Below are 25,000 nucleotides of genomic sequence, written 5' to 3'. Positions count from 1 at the left end.
TGTGTATGTTGTCATTTCTGAATTTTTGTGTTGGATAACTGCCTTTCTGATGCTTGTAACAGTTTGGCACAGAAAGTGAAGACCAACTCACTTGTAACAGAAACTTGTATTTACACACAATGTCTTTCAGGTGTTTGTTATCTGTGAGGAATGTTTGTTATACAAAATGTATGTTGCGTTATGGTATGCCTGTTGTCTGTAAATAATACATTTGTGTACAGGTTTTAAACATCGGATTTTATGTGGGCTGCAACATCTGATTAATTCAGGTTGACTGTATTTTCAGGAGGGTCAACCCATCAGTGATTTTATTCCAAGTGAGGAGAAGGTCTGTCCTGGACTGAAAGAAAAACTGGCTGATTTAGGTGTTGATGCCTTGCTGCAGATGGTCAGTATCATTGTAATTGCCCACAGGCCTTCACATGAACTACATATATAGGGGTATATGTGTGTGCACACAAACACACACATGATACACACTGCTCTGTATTTCACTCATGTATGTACAAATGGGATGCATAGTCGTACATGCTTGCACACAAACACCATTCTCTTTCTCATGTGAAAGTAGCTAATATGCATTGGTGCACTTGTGCTTGAACACACACTAATGATACACACCTCTCTGCTCTCTGTGTCTCACTCATGTAGGTTTTGCTGGGTTACATAGACACACAAGTGCTGCACAAAAACATGCACATGTGTCATTCTGTCTTTCGTGTACAAATAGCTGGGATACAAGGGCACACATGTGCTTGCACACAAAAGTATGAACACACACTATTGTCTTTTCACTTTTGTAAGAATAGCTGGAATACATAGCACACATGTGCAAACACACACGTATTGACACACATCATTGTTTCTCACTCCTGTAAGAATAGCTAGGATACATAGGCACACATGTGCTTGCACACAAACAGTCAAACATATTTTGTGCTGGCTTTTAAAAAACAGCAGTCTCTCCTTTCAGACCCAACTTTAAGGGTCATAACCTCATTGCCCTTTGCCCCACTCTTCTACTTCTTCTGCCATCCTTTCATTCACACCCAGGCTCACTGATACTGTTTTTTCTTTCTTTTTTGTTGTTGTTGCTGGTGGTGGTGTTTTCAGCTGTTTATTCTGGTTGTGTTCAGGTATTTGTTGTTGTGGTGTGCAGGTGTTTGTGAAGAACTTTGTTCATGGTGACCTTCACCCTGGGAACATCCTGGTGCAGAACGCTGACGCCTTCACACAACAGGTAATGGGTGATTTTTGGTATTCTGCGTTCGTGAGTGCCTTCTTTTATGTTTATTTGTATTTACAAGTAGGCTTTTTCCATGTACGACTGTTTTTACCCTGCCATGTAGGCAGCCAATACTCTGTTTTCAGCTGTATGCATGCTAGGTATGTTTGTGTTTCCATAACCCACTGAATGCTGACATGGATTAGAGGATCTTTAATGTGTGTATTCTTTGTAAACAGCACTAGCAGGTCAGCACATATTTTGACATAGGAGGTCATGTAGACAGCCATACTTTGTTTTGAGAGAAATATCATCAGTCATGAAGAAATTAGATCAAACCACTGACCTGAACTTAGAGGCACTCTTTTTTTCCTCACAGACAGAAGACAGCCTTGTGATGGTAGACATCGGTGATGTTGTCATGACAACTGTTGCTCACAAGGACTGTCCGGTTCGCCTCGTTCTGTTGGATTGTGGGATTACAGCCAGCCTGGAACAGGACGACCGGGTCAAGTTTCAGCAGGTCTTCACAGCTGTCGTCAAAGGCCAGGTTTGTCTGCTTCACTCGGTGTGCATTGATTTTTTTCTTAGTTCTCTGTTTATATGTGCTAGCATACAAACACAACCACATGTTCAAACACACACACACACACACACACACACACACACACACACACACACACACACACATATATATATATATATATATATTTATATATATATCTATACACATATGCATTGACATCTATCAATGTAATTCGAGTTGCTCTCCAGAGCATGTCACCACAGTGCATTGCCACCCAGGTTTTTCATTCTTTTTTCTGACTACAGGTGTGTTTGTTTTACTAATTAAAGTGGGTTTTTCTACAGCAATTTCCTAGTGACAACCCATTTGTTGTTGTGGGTTCTTTTATGTGTTCTCAGTGCATGCTGTACACAGGACCTCGGTGCATCATCTCATTCAATGACTAGCATGAAGACCACCACTCAAGATGTTAGTGGAGGTAGGAGTAAAAATCCCAGTCTGTATGTGGGACTTGAACCTGTGCACACTCAGTTCCTTGTTCGGCGCTTTACCACTAGGCCACTGCCCCAAAAGGCCAGTCAGTTAACCCCTGTCCATGCCATTATAATAAAGCAAGACTCCCACCACTGATGGTTTCATCTAGTTAAACAGGTGGTTTGGTTTAGGTTCAGTTTCAGTTTCTCAAGGAAGCATCACTGTAATTGGCCAAATCCATATATGTGCACTAAACAAGGTCTGCTAGGCAGATGCTTGACAGCAGCATAACCCAAAGTGTTAGTCGGGCCTTGACTTCATGCACATATATGTGTGTACCTGTCAGAGTGGATTTCTTCTACAGAATTTTGCCAGAGGACAACACTTATGTTGCCATGGCTTCTTTCTCAATGCCCCAAGTGTATGCTGCACATGGGACCTCAGTTTATCATCTCATCCAAATGATCAGATGCTCAGTTTGATTTTCCAGTCAAACTTTGGAGAAAGGGCGAGACTGGGATTCAGACCTGGACCCTCACAGACACTGTACTGGCAGATAAGCGTCTTAACCATTCTGTCACCTTGCTTCCTTAGTGTTGAGCGTAATGTGACGGCAGCAGATGGTTTCAGGGAGAGGTGGTGGCTGACCTGTTTCTGGAGAAGTCCCATCACATGCAGTGCAAGGACCCTGAGGCTTTCAGGCGTGACATGGCGCACCTGGTCAACACTGCCAGGGACACTACACTGCAGTTGTCCAAGGTCAGCTCTGTGTGTGTGTGTGTGTGTGTGTGTGTGTGTGTGTGTGTGTCTTTGTGTGTGTGTGTTAGTAAGAGCATGTGCATACTGAAGTGTTTGTGTACAATCTGTTACATGTGTGTGCAGGCACTTGTTTCTCTCTGTCACACACACACATACATATAACTTCTTTTCTCTGACTCCCAGCTCAAAGTGTCGGCGCTGATGTCGGACTTGTTCTCGATGCTGAGTCGCCATCACATCCAGCTGGAGTCCAACTTTGCCACCATCATCCTGGCCATGGGGATTGTGGAGGGACTGGGCCGATCCCTGGATCCTCACCTGGACATCCTTAGCAAAGCCAGCTCCGTGCTGCTGGGTGAGGTCTTCCGAGGCTAGCTTCTAGTCCCCAAGACGACCACGATATCGCTTGCAGCTGTTTTTTTTTTCGTTATTCCAGTCTAGTTTTTTTTCTGCTATGGGCTGCAGTGGCAGTTTTTGCTCTCATTCCAATCCTGTTCAGTCTTGTTGACACACAAGACAGCACTGTTGAATGTACAACAGAGCATTATTGAATGTTTCTTCATTGTTGATGATAATAGGTGAATTTACAACAACAAAAATATTAAATGTCTCTTTATTGTTGATGATAATAGATGAACTATAAACAACAATCTCTCTTGATTATTGACAGTGATAGATGAATTCATTGATAAAAATGTTGTCTTCATTGTTAATGATGATAGATGAATTTAAAACAACAACAAAATTTTGTGTCTCTTTATTGTTGAAGATGAAGGATGAATTTACAACAGCAACATCTCATGATTGTTGATGATGACAGATAAATTTGATTGTTGATGATGACAGATGAATTTGTTTATAAAAACAACAACAACAAAACAAATATGGATTCACCATACAGTCACTTTTATGCACTCCATCCAGTTTATCCATCACAACTCTTCTTGCTTTATCCATTGCTTAGATCCATGCACTGTATCATGCAGCAGAAATTCAGTTTCAGACAACTACATGCACACAAAAATCCAGCAACATCCGACTGACAAGAGACGCACCCAGTAAGTCCGCACCAGACCTGGCGGTTTGACTGTGGCTGTTTGGGTAGGCAAGAAGACGAAATTGATGATGTTATAATGGAGTAAGAGACACTGTACACACATTGTTGCTGTGTATTCAGTGCTCTTAAATTGTTGCTTGTTTGTTTGTTTATGTTTATTTTATTTGTATTCTTGGGGTGGTTTTGCACTTATAAGAGCATTGATTTTTTCTTTTAACAAAGAAGATGCAAAAACCTTGAAGGAAAAAGGTGGGAGGGTGAGATGATTTTTTTTATTTTAATTTTTTTTTATAAATAATTCTGCATTTCTCTTCTCTAAGCTGGACTCACTTTTGTCAGACTGTTCCAGTCATTATCTTGACAAACTCCAAAGAGTTACAGCTGTGCTGCAAGACCGAAACACGACCCTGCCACCACCCTCCACACTCCCTCCCCTATACCCTTTTCATCTGCCATCTGTATTGTGTCCAAAGGCCTGTGTACGTTTCTGAATTCTCTGTCCACAACAGTATCAAAAGAGCTTCCCTCCTCATCTGACTTGAAAATGAATCACTGAATGTCTCACATCTTGCAGCGAAAATCTATAGACAATTTTCCTTTTCTTTTGCAGCTCCTTCAGTTTAGAATTTTCTGTTGTATGAATTGTGTCATGATAATGTTCAGTTTGCTTCATCCTGAAAAGCAAAAACACACACACACAAAACAAACAAATCACTCTCAAAATCAACTCCTGAAAATGTTGCCCCCACTTAAAAATATGTAACATTGTTTTCCCTGACATGTTGCTTGTCTGTGCACTGTTTGTGATTGTGTTTTCATTATATCCTGCATGTTTATTTTACATGTAGAAGCATACGTGCATGCAGGCATGTGTGTGTGTAGTGTACGGTTTCTTTTCAGTCAAAATACATTGTGATGCATTGTACTGGATGACATCAGTTTCTGGTTGTATGACAATCTGTTGTATCATTTTATGTTATACCTTTTTTCTGATCACAAAGAAAGCAAATCTAAGAAAAGATTGAGCTGTTATTTCATAGTGTCCCATATATTATAATTATGGGTTGTTGTTTTTTTTTCCCTCTACTTCACAGCCAGCTGCTTTTGCTTCTACTTTCTCTTTTATGTTGGTAATTCCTGTATGTTCATGTTTCTGCTGGAGTGAGAATTTGTACCCAACTTGCATGAGAACCATGTAGATGTTTTTGTTTGCAAAATAAATGAACACTGCACAAAGTTCTCTCCAGTGTATGATGTTGAGATGTGACAGGGATGTGGTATTGACACAAGGGTATAATAATGATATGACATGATATTGACTCTGACATATGTACACAGTGTGACACTGACAAAAGTATACAGTTTACCAAAGACACAACACTACCAGAAATGTATGATCTGACATAGACACACCACTGACACACACAGCTAGAGGTGTATGACATGACAAACACACTGCTGACAATGCCAGAAATGTATAATGTGACACAAACACACCATTGACACTGCCAGAAGTGTATGACATGAGACAAACACAGTGTGGACATCACCAGTGTGTAACTCAAACACAGCACTGACACTGCCAGAAGTGTATGACATGACACAAACGCAGCACTGACATTTCCAGAAATTATAACATGACACACAGGACTGACACTGACAGAATTGTATAATGTGGCGCAAACATATCACTGACACTGCCAGAAATGTATGATATGACTCAAACAGCACTGACACTGCAGTGAATGTATGACGTGACAAACAGCAATGGCACTGCTAGAATTGTATGATATGACACAAAGTATATGATGTTACACAAACAGCACTGACACTGTCAGAAGTGTATGATGTGACACAAACACAGCACCGACACTACCAGAAGTGTATGATGTGACACAAACACAGTACTGACACTGCCAGAAGTGTATGATGAGACACAAACGCAGCACTGACACTACCAGAAGTGTATGATGAGACACAAACACAGCACTGACACTGCCAGAAGTGTATGATGTGACACAAACAGCACCAACTCAATGAGAAATGTATGATGTGGTGTGTATGATGCAGCACAAAGAGCATTGTCACTGCCTGAAATGTATGACTTGACAAATGCAGCACTGACACTGCCAGAAGAGTATTATGTGACACAGACTGTACAATGTCATCTAAACAGCATATAAGAAGTGTATGATGTGATACAAACACAGCTATGACACTGCCAGAATTGTATGATATGACACAAACTGTATGATATTCCACAAACGTTAAACGGCACTGACTTTGTGAGAAGTGTATGATGAGACACAAACTGTATGACATTAGAAAAGCACAGCACTGTTACTGCCAGAAATGTATGATGTGAGAAAAGCACAGCACCGACACTGTCAGAAGTGGATGATGTGACACAAATGTTATGATGCGACAAAAAAAGCACTGTTATTGCCAGAAAATTTAATGTATGATGTGAAAAAAGCACAGCACTGATATTGCCAGAAGTGTGTGATGTGACACAAACACAGCACTGACACTGTCAGAAGTGTAAGATGTGACACAAAAAAGAAAAACTATATTTTGTTATTCAGACTTGACACTTTTTCCAATTAACTTCCTGTCTGTCTCTGTCATTGTTTGTCATTCACACACACACACACACACACACACACACAGAGGTCCGATAGAACGAGAGAACGTGCTGTGCAATGGGAGTGAAATCCTATTTCAAAATCAGATTATTTGCATGGATTTCTCTCCCTTTAATGAGGAAGATGGCAGAATGGTTAAGGCGCTCGATCAGCTGCCAATACAGAGAGTTCGTGAGGGTGTTGGTTCGAATCCCGCTCCCGCCCTTTCTCCCAAGTTTGACTGGAAAATCAAAAAGCATGCACTCAAGGCCTGATAAACGCGTTAGGTTATGTTGCTGTCAGACATCTGTCTAGTAGCAGATGTGGTGTAGCGGGTGTTTGTCCGAACGCAGTGACGCCTTTTGAGAAACTGAAACTGAAACTCTGCCCCTTAATTGATGCATCCTCAAACAAACAAGTAAAACCCGGCCGGCCACGCGGCCTTCGATGAGCGGTCTTTTATTGGTGGGTAGGTGCAGTCGATCAACAAGATTAATTTAGGAACACGCTAAATATTCGCCAGCATGCTTCGTTGCTTGGACGTACATTGTACTGCCGGAACACTGATTACACGCATGGGATGGTACTTTTCTGTCCTATTCATCGCAGTTTATCATTACTTCACACAAAATTAGCAACTTAGTCCAGCCGTGTTTGAAATCCCAGTATTCTTAAAAAGGAATGTTTACAAGGACAAAGAAATATAAAACTTATTCTTAGCCGAATCATGTCCTGTTCTTGTGCTAATGATCTGTTTTGCAAGTGTCTTTATCACCAACAGATAAACCTGATATTGATTCTTTTCAGTATTATTCATCTACGGGTTTGGGTTTGGCCCGATATCATAATGTGCCACTTTCACCCTGTTCCCCGAACAGACGCATAAACTCCATTAAAATTTGCACTTTAACTTTTTTGACCTTCGCCACGCCCCCATTTGCCCCCTCAGTCTCATCCTTTCCTCGCCCACCCTGCACTCTCCTGTCAAAAAAGACGATGACGTCATCCAGAAAAACACGAGGGCGATCAGGCTAATGTGCATGCCACAAGCTATCTTTTTTAGACAACAGAGTAACTAGTTGCCGTGCGATTCTTACCTTTTCCGAATCTTTGCTACGCTGGTGTTTAAGTGGCAGGCAATGGCATGCAACTGGCATGTAATCTGACTGTGGGACTGCCAGAAAATCAGACAATGGAATGGGGACCACAGACTGTGTTGCTCTCACCTTGCATTGGCAGTGGCCAATGTGTTAGATATGGTGCATGACACTTGACAGCTAAGCGACAACAAAGATTGTATGTGTTGAGCAAAGGGAGAGGAGAAGTGCACGGGACAGGTCTTTTCTTCGAGCAGACGAAGATAGTAATCATCAGGTGACCCGGAAAAAGATTGGGCTTTTTGTTATTGTTTTTTAATTCGGTCGTGGGTTGTCGGGATTGTTCGTCTGCTCTCATTCAAAATGGAGACGAAGGAAGCAGAAAATGTATGTGAAGAGACCACGAAAACTGCACATGCGGATAGCGTTGCTGGGATTGACACCAAATGCAAAATGGAAAACTCCGAATCGTTCAGCAGTGTGTCAGAAAGCGAAGGTGCAAGAGAGGAAGGGACAGAGGTTGGGTGGAAGAAACAGACGTTCACTGTGTGGTATCTGGGCTCTGCTCTCATGCATCGTCTGTACACCCAGAGCCTGCAGCCCTGGGTTATGGCAGAGGTCAAGCGGAAAAGGGACGGCATCAAAGAGGTAAGCAAACAATCCATGATGGTGAGAAAAAAGAAGAAAATTCATCATAGTTTGCTTCTGCCACTGAGTGTCAGAGTCCATTAGAAATCTGTCCCATAGTCACATTATCATTCATAGTGTATGGGATTTCACATTATTTATTTATTTATTTTTTTTATAACTTGGACAACCAATACAAATGGAACTGTATAATAAAAGCCATGTAGAAAGTTATAAAGCAAGATTTTCTTATTTGGCAGTTGAGTGTGTGTGTGTGTGTGTGTAGGTCTCTGTACTGCAATGTTTATTGATACAGTACACATAGCATATATATATGCACAAAGGATTGTGCAAAACGATATTGGGTGTCTAAAATAATGAAAGGCACAACATTTGTTCCTTGTCCTTTTTAACCAAAGTCTGGTGGCTTAGACTATATTGATCAGTGTCACCTGTCCATTCCATTTCAGAACTAAATCTCTGACTGCCTGTAACTGTCACTAGTGTCAGTGCCTGTTCATATTCTGTACTCAATTAGTGATGTACAGCTGATTTAAATTTGAAACGCAGAATCAGAAATAACCTGTCAGAAAAAACAAAATCAAAACAGGTCTTGACTTTGTCAAACAGAAGAAAAGGAAAGTAGTGGTCTGCAGAGTCTGCTTTTGTCATTCTCACAAGCTGTATGCATATTTCCTTGAGTTTTTATTCCACCTCATACCACAGAGTGAAACTGAAATTTTACTTTGAAAGAAAACCTTTTGATTCGGAAGAAAACTTGATTAGATTAAAAAAACGAAAAGGAAAAAAAGCGACAATACCAGATTTAGATAATTCAAGCAGGTCATCACACAAGTGCTTTTCTTTTTGTCATCCACAAAGAAGGTACAGTGTGTGGTTGGAACTAGTTATAATCTATAAACAAGAAAAACAGCAGCTAAGTTATTCATGTTCTGCAGACCAAAGAATATTTTCATTTGTATTCAAGCAAGGTGGCAGAATGGTTAAGATGCTTAGCTGCCAATACAGCGTCTGTGAGGGTCCCCATGGGAAATAAACACATCTTATCTTGTCAGGGTTGAGTCCCATTCTCACCCATTCTCCCGAGTTTGACTGGAAAATCAAACTGAGCAGCTAATCATTCGGATGAGAAATTAAACCGAGGTCCTGTATACATGTGCAGCAGACATTCAATGCATTGAAAAAGAACCTATGGCAAAATTCTGTAGAAGAAATCCACTCGAGGCCTGACCAGTGTGTTGGGTTTTGCTGCTCTCAGGCATCTGCCCAGCAGATGTAGTGTAGTATATAATATGGATTTGTTAGAATGCAGTGATGCCTCCTTGAGAAACTGAAACTGTTTTTATAACCATCTTTAGTTAGATCTTGGCTGATGAAGATGATGGTTATCAAAAACTTATGCTAAACTATTGTCTTCAAAAAAGATTTTTTTTCAACATCATAACGTTTTTCTGATTATTCATTGTTAATGTATGTGACCAGGTGAATGTCGAAGTAGGGAGTGACGGATTCCTGCGAGCCAAAGGACGGGATCCTTCAGGTCAGGAGACAGGGGAGACCATCCTTGAGCATCATTTGCAGGGGCTGTCCCGTTTTGCTCGTCTGCATCAGGACCCACGTTGTTTCGCCTACCTCACACGTACTCAGTTGGGAACTGACTATATATGTCATGTGTACTTGGCGACGTCAGATAACACTGTAAGTACAAGTAATATGAAGTATGCAGTAGGCATTTTTGGTGAAGAAATTGATTAACTGAAGGTTTAGATACAAGTTTGTGTTTTCATGAAACAGATCTGACAGAAAGGGTGGAGTAATACACAAGGCTAACAAATAAACAAACAAAAAACTAAAACATAACAAAACAAGAATGACAGCATGGCCACCTCTGGTGGCAGTAATAAATTTATGGAAGACCAAAACAACAGTAAACAAATTGCATTTGGCCTAGGTACACATATGAGTACCAGTTATTGTTCATGGTCTGTGATGCCACTGCAGCCATCAGTTCCCATGTTCACTTTCTCTTTAAGTCAATTTTCATGCTTTAAGTCAGTTTTCATTTTGTAAGTGAGTTTTCGCTATGTATGTGAAGCCATTTACACTGGGAGATCAGAAAAGGGAAAAACACCCATAGTACATCAAGCTGTATGAAGATTAGAACCAGAGACTTCACAGATGCTGGGTATGGAAATGTAGTGCTTTTGTTATTGAATCATCTGTATCGCTTTTCATATTTGTGAATTTTCCCCCCATGAATTAAGTTTGATGAATAAAAAGAAATATTTATTGTATTACTTCATTGTGATTTACTTGTATACAAAATTTTCCACACAAGTTTTAACTAAAAGAAAATGTAACTAGCTTTTACTTGGTAACTAGCTTTTACTTGGTAAAGAAAATAGAATTATGTTTATTGTTTGATTAGCTACTTAGTTTATTGTGCTCACCAGATACTGATCAAACAGCCTGATGTACAGCTTCCTTTTGTCTCTGTCAGTGTGTGTGTGTGTGTGTGTGTGTGTGTGTGTGTGTGTGTGTTTGTCTTTCTTCTGTGTCAGTGTGTGTGTGTGTGTGTGTGTGTGTGTGTGTGTGTGTGTGTGTGTCTTTCTTCTGTGTCAGTATTGTAATTGCATGTTTTCTAAGATGAACAGATATGTCCATTCTCTCTCTCTCTCCTCTCTCTCTCTTTCTCTCTCTCTCTATCGCTCTACCCTGCTCCCTCTCTCTTTATTTCCATACAGAGTGGGAAATACACACTCCTGACTTTTTTTTATGACATGGCATAGGTGATTGATGCTGACAATGACGTACCTGTGGCATGTCTGTCACATGCCCGTCACACACTGTACATACATTATCAGTAATAGTATAATGGCACCTGTGGATATTGACAGTGAAGATGGGAGGAGACTGCTTTTGGAAGGGTTGGAGTTTGAGGTTGTTGTTTTGGTCAGGGAGGAAGCATGAATAATTCATGGTTAAAAAGCTGTCTACCTGGGCGATCCTTACCCGAGAGTGTGACTTTGCCCTGTCTTGACATCTACATGATTGTGATTGACTCCTTCTGCTTAGGGAACTGGAGTGTTGTTTGACATCCCCATACATATGTGTGGTCATGTTCACTTATACTAGGTTATACACAGATGCTTTTGATTATTGAATGTATTTGTTGTTTGATGTGAGTGTTCATGTTTTTGAGGTGTTTTTACTGAGCTTTCTCATAATTAATTATATGTTTTCAGGTGGATCTTTGAATCATTTATCAACGTCACATTATGAATATATCACAATAATAAAAGGAATGGTGTGTGTGCGTGTGTGTGTGTGTGTGTGTGTGTTACATATGTGTGTGTACGTTGACATGTGCATGTATATATATATATGCATATGTGTCGGGGTGTGTGTGCTTGTGCAAGCATGCATTAACATCCACATGTTTGTTTGTGTCCTCTTTTATTTGCACATGCAGACATTTTGTGCTTACAAGCTTGAATGTGTGTTATTGACCGCATTTTATCTGTGTTTACATCATGTATCAGTGAGAATTAGTGTGTGGATATGTGCACATGCATGTTTTGTGTTTGTATATGACAGTCACTTTTATTTTTAGCTCTTACACTGTCTCTCTGACTTATGTCACCATCCTATAGTCAGCTTCTCATGCTTTGTGGGCTTGATATATATATATATATATATATATATATATATATATATAGAGAGAGAGAGAGAGAGAGAGAGAGAATAAATACATGTATATTATATAGATAGATAAATATGAGTACATTATTATCAGCCTTACAGTTTTTTTCTTATTTGTTTGCAGACTGCAACTCCCACATTCATTCATATGCACAAGTGGGCTTTTAAGTGTATGACCATTTTTACCACTAATACCAGTGACATTTTGGCAGTAATATTCTGTTTTTGGGCATATCTGCCATTTACTATAAGCTTTCTTTTGATTTTTGAGCCATTGTGATAGGTTTTGGTGTCTCCTCCCTAGCAAAAGTGACAAATTTACACAGTGCCACTGGCATAGGTGTTGAAGTTTAGGTCAGCAGTTCTACAGGCTGCAGTTGATAACAGTTCAAGTGGTTCTAGGAGATGGTCTCTGCTTCTTCAATGCTGTTTTTGAGTTTCCCTCATCCCACTTATCTGCATCACTCACCTCTACCCAGTCAAGGAAAACTTAACATTACCCATGCAAACAGTGAACATTCACTGGACCATGACCTCTGTTTTTGTTCTTCTGTGTCCCCATTCTCCCCCAGGGTATAACCTAATTCTGCAGTGAACAAAAGGTAATGGTTGACCTGGGCTGTACAGTTCTGTTGTCTTTTATGCATATATGCCCTTTCGCTTGTCTCTCCACTCAGACACTGCACAAATTTCTCAAGGGCCATTATTTTTATGGTTCTTGTGCTTGCGTTTATGCTTTCTTTTTGTTTTTGTTTTTAAGTGAGATGGAAAGGGGAAACATTTTAAAAACTTTTTGTACTTGATCAGTTCATGTGTGTGTTTAAGTGTGTGTGTGTATGTGTGTGTGTGTGTGTGTGTGTGTGTGTGTCTCAAAATTTTCTCTTTGTCTGTCAAGATATCTATCTATCTATCTATTATCTATCTATATACTTAAAAGAAAGAATTAAGCGCTGCCTCTTTTTAGTCACTGGTGTTTTCCAGAGTAAATCCTGTAGTCATTGTAAACAATGACATTTGGAACTGCATGATGTGTTGGTAGTTTAAAAACGTATAATGGAACTGGAACAATATTATAAATCAGCAGTACAGATTGGCAACCAGTTACAGTATGTCAGTGGTTTCATTGACAACCTTTTGAACCGTTTGGTATGTGAGCATCTCAGAAAATAATGACAGATCTTTATGGTGCTTATAGATCTATAGTGATTGATGAATCATGGATTCACAATGACATGCTGAAACTGTATCATGTATGGTGTGTCACTGGTGTAGAATGACAGCTGAACTGGGTAATGTGTAAGGGGTTCAGGATGGCAACGCAAAAGAACTGTATGGTGTCAGCGGAGTAACACCACCACTGTGTGGCATGTGTCTGTGGTTCAGTTGCAGTGTTCACAACTAAGGTGTGCCATTGGTTCAGTTACAGCCCTGATTGTTACTGTCAGGCTGCCATGTCCCAATAATCTCCTCACCACATAGGACACATCTTTATGTTCCGCATCCACAGAAGTGACTAGTAGTGAGAAGCTAATAAAAGTAATATTCTCTCAGCCTGCTCTTGGACTTGGAGACCTCTGAATTGCCCATACATTTTTGCAGACTCAACTCGCCCCCTGAAAAGGGAGTATGACTGTGTACATGGTGGGGGTAAAAACAGTCATACATGTAAAAGCCCACTTGTACAAGTATAATAAGTTTTGAATGTGGGAGTTGCAGCCCACAAACATTGAAAAAGATGAAGACTCAGTACTGGGGCAGGTCAGGCAGTTATGCCAATGATGAGGTGGATACAGTATTTTTGGATACAGAGTCTTCATTGTCTCTCTGGGAAGAAGGGAGGGGAAGGTGGTGTCCTGCAAAGGCAGCATGCTCATGTTTCTCTGTTTGGCCTGAGGAGGTAAGCTGCTGCTGCCGTTATTCATTGATTTTCTGTCCCCAGGTGGATGTTTGGCTGTGAGGGCCGTTGATGGGTATGTGCTGAATGGTCACTCCACAGCCAATTAGGCAACCTTTAACATGTCGTTATGGTATACTGTATGCAGTATGTGGACTGCTGTGCAATTTGGCAACCTTGCGTCAGTATTTGCACTGTAAGGAGTCTGTGTGGACCATAGGGCCTTTGACAGACTAGAGAGCCTTTGGCAGAAGACTACAGAGCCTTTTTTCAGATTACAGAGCCTTTTACAGAAGACCTCTGCCTGGCCAGCCTAAGCAAGTGGATGTTTGCTAAACATTGTCAGTTGATTAAAAAATATTTGTTTTTGATAGTTCTCTTTCTTGTGGAATTTGATGTTGAGAATACTCTGTACTGTGTTGGTCCATCTGTCATTTCTCTTTGTCAGTGAATTCAACCCTATTCATTATAATTTTCTGGCAAGGGAATGATAACAAATAGTGCCAGTGTATTAAAAAATGTTCAGATTTTTTGACAGTCCTCAGTTTTATGGAATTGGATGTTGATAATACTTGGTCATTTGGTGGTCCCTCTGCAGTTTCTCATTGTATATTTCGTTCCCATTCTTTATAACCAAGTGACTGACCAGTAACATTGCCAGTATATTAAGAATGTACAGATATTTTGACAGTTCTCAGTCTTATTGAATCCAAGGCCTGACCAGTGCGTTTAGTCTATATGTAGGTCAGGCATCAGCTCCCCTATTAAAAAGATTTATTATTGTTTTTTAAAGAAAACATGTAGCTTGTATGGATTAGTCAGCATGCTTTTGCACCTCCCTGAAACTGAATGTGGGCAATGCTTTGTTCTGTGTTTCTCTCTCTTTCCTTGGAGTGTGTATTCCCATGTCTTCAAGATCTTCAGTGCTGCCATATTGGTTTGTTTGATGAGGACACAAATAGCAGCAGACAAGTTAACCATCTCCCATGGCAGGTAATGGAGGCAGTCCCACCAATGAATACTTTGCAGATTATTTCCCAGGCAGTGGCTCGTGGCTCTTCGGCTTTTGCTCCTTTCCTGTTCGTTATTGAAAAATCAATGTATCATTTATGTGCGTGTGTGTGTGGGTGGGGAGGTAGAGGGTTGAAGAAGGAGTTTGTTCTTATGGAAGGTTGGGCGTTGTGTGTGTGTGTGTGTGTGTGTGTGTGTGTGACTGTGTCTCACTGTGTGTTTGTGTGTGTGTGCATGCTTGCGTGTATGTGTGTGTGTGTGTGTGTGTGTGTGTGTGTGTGTGTGTGCGTCTCAATGTGTGCGGTTTTGTGTGTGTTTGTGTGTGTGCGCACGCATACATGCATAAAATACTTTAAATAGTGAGAAGAAAGAGGCAGATATCATGACAGGATATAACAGGATAAGATAGATACAGAACAGTTCACTGAAGAAATAATTTATTCACACCTTTTTGTGCATGTGTACACGCACATGCTTGTGTGTGTTTGGGTAAGTATCTAGTTGACTTAAGGAACGGCAGTAATGTGAATGAATCGGCATTGATAATCAAGACTTTCATGTGTACAGGAGTGATTGAATACTAAGTAGCTGTGTCAGGCTCATGCATGTTACTTATTGTTATCGGTACACTTATGAATAACGCACAGGTTAGGTGGTGAGGCCATCCCTTTCTTGATTAAAGAACTCGTGCATTGATGATAGGCCTCTGGTCCACATTAATATAGCATTTAGACTATTATTAGTAGTAGTTCCAAGGCAATGGCCAATGAACATAATCTTCATGCTATCATGATCTTTATTAAAAAAAAAAAAAAAAAAAAAAAAAAAAAAAATTGAGGTCATTATATTTTTGTCTTCACTTGAACATGTCATGTCATTCACACTGTCATAGTGAGGGGCACAGTGGGTGAGTGGTTAGTGCATTAGAACTTCCCTCTGAGTGTCCTGGGTTCTACCCCAGATTTTAGTGTTTGGTGGGATAAGGGTAGAAATTTTACTGATCTCTCTGGTAGCATACATGCAGACCTGCTAGTGCCATTATGTCCTCCGTGTGTATATACATGCAGAAGATCAAATACATATATATGTTACAGATCCTGTCATGTGGGTGTTTGGTGGGGTATTGAAACATGAACATACCCAGTATGCACATTCCCAAAATGGGAATGTCAGTATGGTTGCCTTTTGACAGGATTAAAATTTGAAATACATGTAAAAGCCCTCTGCTGGTGAATGTGGGATTTGTAGCCATGACATAAACCTTTAAAAGAAACAACAGACACTTACTAATTCAGTTGACAAGACATATTTACTTCAGAATCATTTCTTTTAAAAAAAGGAAATTCTTGTTCGTTTCTTGTATTAAAAAGAGAATGTTTCTGTGCATTATGAATAAGGCATGGGTAGAAATTTCCAGTCAGTGTGATTTCACATTTTTCATTTGGCTTAGCAGACAAAGGGTTAATTTGCCAGCAGTAGAACAAGCCAGAGTTCATAAGACACACATCAAGATATTGTTGTGTTTCAGGGTATGGGGAAGGACGGAGGGGAGGGGGTTTACCACGGAGGTGAGGGGGTTTACCACAATACTACCACTCAGGCGTTTGTGCACATGTGTTAGTTTTACCTGCATTGTGTAATTGGATTTAAATATGTATATATATGTATGCCTGAAAATTGGTAGAGGATAAATTTTACAAGGAAGTTTTCACATAATTATATGCCTGTATAAATAATATATGCATGCAAGAACACCACAAACACGCATACGCACACACATGCACATGTGTATACACACACACGCACACATGCACACACACACACACATGCACACACACACACACACACACACACACACACACTCACTCCACACCCATCCCCCACCCTCTAACTCCACCTCCACCCCTACACGCACACACCATCCACCACTGCCCACCACCACCACCATGCCCAAGATGTGTGTTTTATAGTTTAGACCATGCCACACACTGTTAAACACAGTCCAAGGAAAGTGCGCCATGTAACACAGTGTAACAGTTTATGAAACAGTGTAACAGTTTCAAACTATCTTTTCCTCTGCTGGATTTTATCCTGAGGTCATTGGATGACCCCAAGAGGTCATTTGTGGCTAGTCAGCGACATGCATTCCCCATGCACCCAACCCACCCCTTTACCCCTAGTTGGAAATTACCACCTTTCTATGGCTTTAATCAAACTATTGAAAAATCAAGGGGTTTGTTCTGGGCTGGCATGCATTGACCCCACCCACCCTACCCCTCTCCATAACAGTTTTAAGAGAAGTAAATGTGGATGTACTAGTGGTGGTAGTGGTATTGGTAGTTGTTGCTCAGTGTTGTTATTGTAGTAGTGAATGGTTATAGCAGAGTGACATTCATGTTCTTGTAGGTGATGAAGATAAGGAAGCAGTTGCTGATGACTGTGATGGAGATAGTAGATGAAAGCCCTTAACTTATGTTGGTGACAGTGACAATAATGATTGTGATGTCAAAAGAAAATTAACGAATGAACCATGCAGCCAACTGACCCAACCCAAATCAATCATGAATTTGTCAACAAATAAATGAGTAAATCAATTAAAAAATAACAACAAGCAAAACTAAACAAAACAAACAAAAATCATAGACCCCAGGGTTAGCCACATTTGACGCTGGGGTAAAAAAAACCCAAGGGGGTGGCGTGGGCAGGTGGGAGTACGAATAGGCTGCTGCAGTGGGATCTCATAGCAGAGATGAAGGCAGCTTTCAATGTGGGGCAGGCCAGGAGGGCATTGTGTTATCAGGCTGTTAACAGGGGCAAGTAATGCGGGGAAAATGATAAAGGAAAGGAAAGCAGAGAAAACCCAGTATGACGTGGGAGAGGTGCTTTACTTATCAGTCCTTAGTCTCCAGCCGTAGTGAGGTCCTTAGTACGTGATCGTATCACTCCTGGCTGCAAGGGCTGTGCTGTCCAGATAATAGGAGGATGGTGGTCGTTAAGAGAGGGAACTGCTTGACAAGAGCCCGGCACGGCGCGTGCCAGTCGTCAGTTGGTGATGGTGATGATGAAGTGGCATTGTCAGAAGATGGAGCACTGGTCCAGTGGGTTACAGCTGTTCAGTGAGAGGAGGGTTCAGTTCAGTCCTCACCAAACACACCCACAAAATGTGAAGTTACACCTTTTGGTGGACAACACAACGTAACACAGACAAGTCATATGTCAACAGAAGTTGTCTTCTATACTTACGTTTTTTGCGTTTAAGTTTGATTTCCCAGACTGACGTAGTTTGTGTACCACACCCTTTTGTTCTGCAGGTGTTTTTTTCATCAGATTCTCTGTTGTGCATCCTGATCACCTTTCTTGAATCCAGATATATATGTGTGTCCCGTACTCTGATGGTCTACATCTCTTATCCTGTACATGTATACTGATCTGTGTTCTGTGCTTTGGTGGTCTGTGATCTATGTCCTGAATTTCTGACCCTCCATTGTATTTCTTTTGTTGGAATTTTCTAGAGTATTTCCATATTCCATATTGTAAGATTTCTGTATTGGCATTTTGGCAACCTTTTTTTTTTCTTTCTTTAAAAAAAAAAAAAAAAAAAAATCTTCTTGTGGGGGTGGGGTGGATTGGTGATGGTCGTGATGGTTAATTTATTTTATTTTATTTTTAATACTAAGACACACATCTAAGTTAAGTGGCCACAAATTTTTCAGTATCAAACAAAATTAGCCACTCCCACCAACATCACTTACTGTTCTCTGAACATCAGCACCTGCACACTAAGGCAGGCAGTGAGAACGCCAGTTTTTATTTGATGTGCCCATGAATTGAACTTGCAACCGACGGGTGCAATAGCCGAGTGGTTAAAGTGTTGGACTTTCAATCTGAGGGTCCCAGGTTCGAATCTCAGTGGCTGGTGCCAGGTGTATTAAGGGTGGAGATTTTTCCGATCTCCCAAGTCAACATATGTGCAGACCTGCTAGTGCCTGAACCCCCTTCGTGTGTATATGCAAGCAGAAGATCAAATACGTACGTCAAAGATCCTGTAATCCATGTCACCATTCAGTGGGTTATAGAAACACAAGATCATACCCAGCATGCACACACCCGAAAGCATGGCATGGCTGCCTACATGGCAAAAGCCCACTCGTGTGTATACAAGTGAACGTGGGAGTTGCAGCCCACGAACGCAGAAGAAGAGAAGGATTCGCAACCACCGAAATGTGAGCATGGCTCTCAACCAACTGAGCTAAGGCAGGCGCACAGTTTTCTATTCATTTCTGATCTTCTGTATTGTGACAATCATAGCTTGCACGTTTCTCATTTGTGTCATTATGCCTGGGTAAAGACTGCACACATCCATAAACGCCTTGCTTAACAAGGGCTGGACTTTTGAGTTTATGAGGAGTCTTTGTCAGCTTTGTCGTTTGAACCACTTCCTCTCTACTGCTTTGTCACATCTTACGCACTCTCACTCTTTTTTTCCCTCGAGCCTGTTTGTGTGTGTGTGTGTGTGTGTGTGTGTGTGTGTGTGTGTGTGTGTGTGTGTGTGTGTGTGTTCTCTTTCTGCATCTGTGTGTGTGTGTGTGTGTGTGTTCTCTTTCTGCATCTGTGTGTGTGTGTGTGTGTGTGTGTGTGTGTGTGCCTGCTGTCTCTCTCTGTATGTGTGTGTGTGTGTGTGTGTGTACATGTGAGTGTGTGTGTGCACGCGAGCAAGCACTGTCTTTGTGTGGACCAGCAGCCTATGAATGTCAGTATAAAAGCTGGAGGAAACTTGCACAAGAAGTAAGCGCTGTGCTGTGAGTGGTGCGTGTTGAGAACTTGTGAGAGAGCCACACAGTGCGGGCACTCGTGGACTGGTATTTGATTTCTTCCTGGGAGAAGGAAACGAAAACTTTTGTTGTGTTTGCCTGGAACATTTGCCAGACGTGTTTTTTCACGGTCAGTTGTCCTGCAGTTTTTATAGGCCTGTTTTGAAAGTGCTGTTAAGTGGATAATTATACATCATTGTTATATACCAGGAGATTATAATTACATGGGCAGTATTTGTTTTCACATATCAGAAATGACTTCCTTTATGGCTGTTTACAGTCATGCTGTTGATCACACTGGTGCATGTGTGCATGATTGTGTGTGTGTGTGTGTGTGTGTGTGTGTGAGAGAGAGAGAGAGAGAGAGAGGCACATGCACATGCATGCATGTGCGTATCTAGGCATGTCTGTGTTTGTACAAATGTGTATATATGACCCTGTGTGTGTGTGTGTGTGTGAGAGAGAGAGAGAGAGAGAGAGAGAGAGAGAGAGAACCCACAGATGCATACCCTGCACATGTGTGTGCGCGCACGTGTCTGTTCTTGGTTTTGTAATAAAGATAAATGGTTTCTGGATAATCAGCTGTCACCACATGCAGCCTGTTGTTCAGTTGTAATGTTTCCTGTCAGGGTTTGTGCCCAAGACTGAAATGTTTTCCTGAGTCCTGTAGTGGCAAAGATTGTTATCACCTGTGTTGGCTTTGATTTCCCAGTGTGCCAAACAAAGCACAAAGGGAAGTAACTGAAACACAAGTTTTAAATTTTGATTCAGAATTTTAAGCAGACATACGTTCCTCCCCTGATCCCCCCCCTCCCCTGCCCCCCCTGAAAAAGTCATGCATTCATATGTAAAGATTTTCCTTTAAGATTATCACAACCCCCCAGATTTAATAAAACAACCCACAGAATTTTGGACCCTCATTAGAATTACTTTCAGCAAATGTTAAGAGAGACGACAACATATTTGCTATACTATAACCAAACATTCCAAGTGAATGATTGTAAAACTGAGAAACTAACCTCTGCCAAAACTGGAGATCATGACATATCTCACAGATGTCAAGTTTCATGCTGTATCCACCACTGACCCACCCTGTCTGTCTCCTTCTTCGACCACTCCTCTACATCCCCACACCGCCAACTGTCCAAAACACTCCTTGTCTTCCCCTCCTCCTTCTCCCCAACTTTCCATTCGAAAAGAAAGGAAAAGAAAAGAGGAAAAAACAACAACAACAACAGCAACAAAAAACCGGTTTGTCACAATGACTCTTGATGTTGCAGATATCAGAGCTGTTCAGCTGCATCAGGGAAGCGACCCGCGACCTTCACCTTGCCTCCTCGGCCAGTGGCAGCAGCAGCATGGGGGAAGGGAGTGACCTGTCAGAGAACGACAAGGCCACCTTTGAGATCCGCTACCTGGGGCGGGCCAGGGTGCAGTGCCGCAAGCTGGCCTCGGAGGCAGTGGACGCTCTGGCGGAGCGACTGATGGCATGGGAGGAGGCTCAGAGGATGAAGCAGCTGAGGGAGAAGGAGAGGCGGCAGAGGCACGCCAGTGGGGCCAGCATCAAGGTAGTGGGGAGTGTTCCGTGGCTCTAGTGGGAAGCATTTTGACAGATTTTATCCTTACATTAGGTGTGTTACAGGGCACATGGATATAGAGTTGTTCTGTAGCTCGGGAGGGAAGTGTATTGATGAGCAAGTCATTTACGTGATTCATGCTGTCCACTCCATACTCTGCATGGAATATGCAACTTTTTTTGTTGTTGTCTGTGTATGTGTGTGAAGTCGCTCACTGAAAACTGACACTAAACGTGGGCTTCTGAGAGTCAGACCTACTTTAGCAGGTTTTCTCAGAAAACAGTGATATAACTGAAGAACCTTTCCCTTACGCCGTATTCTGGCTCATTGCCATCCTGTTACATAGCGTCACCTTTGTGTGTGTGTGTGTGTGTGTGTGTGTGTGTGTGTGTGTGTGTTCTTGAATTTGTGAATCTGTTTGTGGTTTGTGAGCTTGTTTTCTCCACCACAAGTACCCTACTTCTTGGGTTTTAACCATATATTAGGTGCATTGTAAGCCATATGGGTTAAGAGTTGAGGGGAAAAAAGTATTGCCTAAGTCACAGTCTGTTAGAATGTGGTTCTATTCTTCTACTGAAGAGAGAGGGACGGACAGTCAGACATATACATGTATGCATGCATGCACACACATACGCAAGCACACAGACACATATGCATGCACACTTGCACACATGCATGTGCACTCTTACACCCCTCCACACATGCTTACATGCCCACCAGCACGCTTACCCCCCACCCCCAGGCCCCCCCACACATGATGTTCCAAGCTGATGTGGGGGTTTCAGAGCTTGCCGGCCTCTCTGGACGAGGAGGTGAGCATCATGGAAAACAACCTGGGTGACCAGCTGGACCGTCTTCGCCGCGGGGCCAACGTAGCCGCCTCCCATGCCGGACACTTCCCCGATGAGAGCGGCGACAGCAGTGCTGATGACCTGGCCAGTGGTGGGGAGATGAGCTCCTCCTCTGAGAACATACTGGAGTTTGACCACCACCACCATCACCACAACCACCCTGCCCATCAGCAGCGACCTTTGCAGCAACAGCAGCAGCATCGACAGCCACTGGCTCCACAAGCTCAGTTGGGGCATCACCATCACAGCTTCCACAGTGTCACTCTGGATGTGAGACCTTTTTTAATTTTTAATTTTATTTTTTTAGGGTAAATCTGAAAAACACATCCTCCAGAACTTGACTGAACTTGAAAAAACAACACCATAGCGTTGTACCGAATGTGTCTCAATTGAAAACACATCCAGCAGATCTTGAGAGAGCTTAAGAAACACAGATATTGTTGTACTGTGATGTGTCTCTCGATTGAAAACACATTCATTAGATCTTGAGAGAACTTAACAGAACAGAAATGATTGACAATGTTTTACTGAATGTGTCTCGTTTGAAAGCATAGACATCAGATCTTGAGAATATGCCCAAACTGTTGACAATGTTATACCGAATATGTCACAGTTTTATAGAAATGAAACATGTCACTGTTTGTAATAACCATTTTCTTAAAAAAAATTTAGGCCTTTTTTCTGTCAGTAAATACAAGTTATAACTTGATCTTTCTGGTTATAACTTGATCTTTCTGAGTCAGTACTGATTATGCATACAGACAGATCCTCTCAATATCTGCTTTCTGATTTAAATAATACACCACCCACTGCACTATTCAGCTTCAACAGTTCCAGTTTCTCAAAGAGACATCACTGCGTTCAGATAAATCCATACACACTACACCATATCTGCTAGGCAGATGCCTGCCCAGCAACATAACCCAATATGCTTAGTCAGGCCTTGAGTGCATGCATATATATATATATATATATATATATATATTACATATATATATATTTTTGTACCTATCAGAGTAAATTTTTTCTACAGAATTTTGTTAGGGGACAACCCTTTTGTTGCAGTGATTACTTTTTCAGTGCAGCAAGCGTGTGCTGCATATGGGATCTCAGTTTATCGTCATCCAAATGACTAGACACACAGAAAAATGCTACAGAATAGTCAGATAAATATACTGACGCAGTTTAACAAACCATTGATACACTTCCATAGAAAAAACACTACAGGATAGTTATACATACTGACACAGAGATGGCAGCACACGAAGAGCAAAACTTGTAGCGACACACAATGAGACCAAAAAGACCAAAAAAAATGTCTAAGGAATGATGCCACACTGTTGACAGAAGCAGAGCAGTCTACGCGGGGAGAGCATGGACAGTGTGGAAGAGCATGGAATGAGCACGGAGGATGTGTTTGATGATGGGGGCGGGGCCCACCCCTCGGGGGCCTCCTGTGTGATGCTGCTGCAGATCAGCCATCAGTGCATCGGGCTGATCTCCCTGCACAACAAACAGCCCATCATGGAGCGTCACTTCAAGGACATCGCCTCTGTCTCTCAGGTAGCGTGTGGGTGTGTATGGGTGTGTGTGGGTGCTGTGTGTGGGTGCATGTGTGTGGGTGTGTGGATGGGTGTTTGTGTGTGTGTGTGTGTATGTTTGTGTGTGTGTCGGTGTGTATGATTGTGTGTGTGTGGCCATGGAATCTTTTGTGTGTCTTTTGTCTTTTACACTGTGGATAGATTATTTTTTCATGGCATATAATGTGTGTGGGGTTTGAACTTTGAAGGGTATGTGTCACTTTAAGGACATTTTCTTTGTCCTTCTGGTAGTGTGTGGGTGTCTGTGGAGTCGCTTGTGTCTTATGTCAGGGGATTTTTGCTGTAAGTTGTTTTTTTTTTTAAATATATTTTTTTATGTAGGGCATGTAATGTGCATGTGTGGGGTTGGGTGGGGGGGGGGGGGGGGGGCACAACTTTAGGGACATTGCCTTTGTCTCTGAGGTAGTCTGGGTGTGGCTGTAGAGCCTCATGTGTGTCTTTTATCTTTTTGTGGTGGGGGGGGGGGGGGGGGGGGGGGGGTTGGGGGGGGGCAGGGGGATTGGGTGCAACTTTAAGGACCATTGTCTCAGTGTCTCAGGGTAGTGAAGGTGTGGCTGAGAAGTCTCTCATGTGTATTTCATCTTTTTGTATTATTTTATTTCATTCCATGTTAATTTGTATTATTTTATCTCATTTTATGTTAATATTCTGTTGCTGGTGTTGTAGGTTTATGGACCATTTTGCACACTTTGACACCTCTTTGAAACATGATACTTTCATCCTTTTGGGGCGTTAACACTGTGAGGATTTCATATTATTTAAAGAAAAAAAAAAGAAAAGAATTTAGGGCATGTAATGTGTGTGTGTGCGGAGGAGCTGGGGTGTAGGTGGGTAGGGTGGGGTGGGAAGTGCCACTTTAAGGACAATCGCCCTATGTCTCTCAGGTCACAGTGTATGTATGGTTGTGGTGTCTCTTGTGTGTCTTTGGTCTTTAATGTTCTTCTACACATACTTCGGGTAGGCTCTCAAGGTCTTACTCACAGGTCAGGCAACAGCTTTTTAATTATTCATTTATTCATTTATGTATGTATACATTTGTGTACTTTAAACACTGATATGATACAGTATTTATGGATTAGTTTGCACACTTTGACACCTTGAAACTTTCGTCATTTGGGGGTTTTACTTCGTGGGGCAAAGTTT

At 41.6% G+C, this 25,000-nt stretch overlaps 2 protein-coding genes across 5 annotated transcripts in view; both read left to right on the top strand.

Moving 5' to 3' along the window:
- The window catches only part of LOC143298693 (putative aarF domain-containing protein kinase 2), an 11,813-nt gene extending 7,483 nt beyond the window's left edge, over nucleotides 1–4,330 (top strand). For both annotated transcript variants that reach the window (XM_076611585.1, XM_076611586.1), the window contains exons 8-12: nucleotides 287–388; nucleotides 1,160–1,240; nucleotides 1,605–1,775; nucleotides 2,856–2,984; nucleotides 3,168–4,330. In XM_076611585.1, coding sequence (XP_076467700.1) covers nucleotides 287–388; nucleotides 1,160–1,240; nucleotides 1,605–1,775; nucleotides 2,856–2,984; nucleotides 3,168–3,359 — 675 coding nt within the window. In that variant the 3' untranslated portion in view covers nucleotides 3,360–4,330. The remainder of the gene's footprint in view (nucleotides 1–286; nucleotides 389–1,159; nucleotides 1,241–1,604; nucleotides 1,776–2,855; nucleotides 2,985–3,167) is intronic.
- Nucleotides 4,331–7,684: 3,354 nt separating this feature from the next.
- Nucleotides 7,685–25,000, top strand: part of LOC143298818 (TBC1 domain family member 1-like) — a 73,576-nt gene continuing 56,260 nt past the window's right edge. For all 3 annotated transcript variants that reach the window (XM_076611806.1, XM_076611808.1, XM_076611805.1), the window contains exons 1-5: nucleotides 7,685–8,410; nucleotides 9,893–10,108; nucleotides 21,109–21,396; nucleotides 22,191–22,526; nucleotides 23,604–23,819. In XM_076611806.1, the coding sequence (XP_076467921.1) occupies nucleotides 8,126–8,410; nucleotides 9,893–10,108; nucleotides 21,109–21,396; nucleotides 22,191–22,526; nucleotides 23,604–23,819 (1,341 nt within the window). In that variant the 5' untranslated portion in view covers nucleotides 7,685–8,125. The remainder of the gene's footprint in view (nucleotides 8,411–9,892; nucleotides 10,109–21,108; nucleotides 21,397–22,190; nucleotides 22,527–23,603; nucleotides 23,820–25,000) is intronic.

This window comes from Babylonia areolata, chromosome 24 (assembly GCF_041734735.1).
Source record: "Babylonia areolata isolate BAREFJ2019XMU chromosome 24, ASM4173473v1, whole genome shotgun sequence".
Lineage (NCBI taxonomy): Eukaryota > Metazoa > Mollusca > Gastropoda > Neogastropoda > Buccinidae > Babylonia > Babylonia areolata.
The sequence above is the reverse complement of the archived record's forward strand: the minus strand, read 5'-3'. Positions and strand labels throughout refer to the sequence as shown.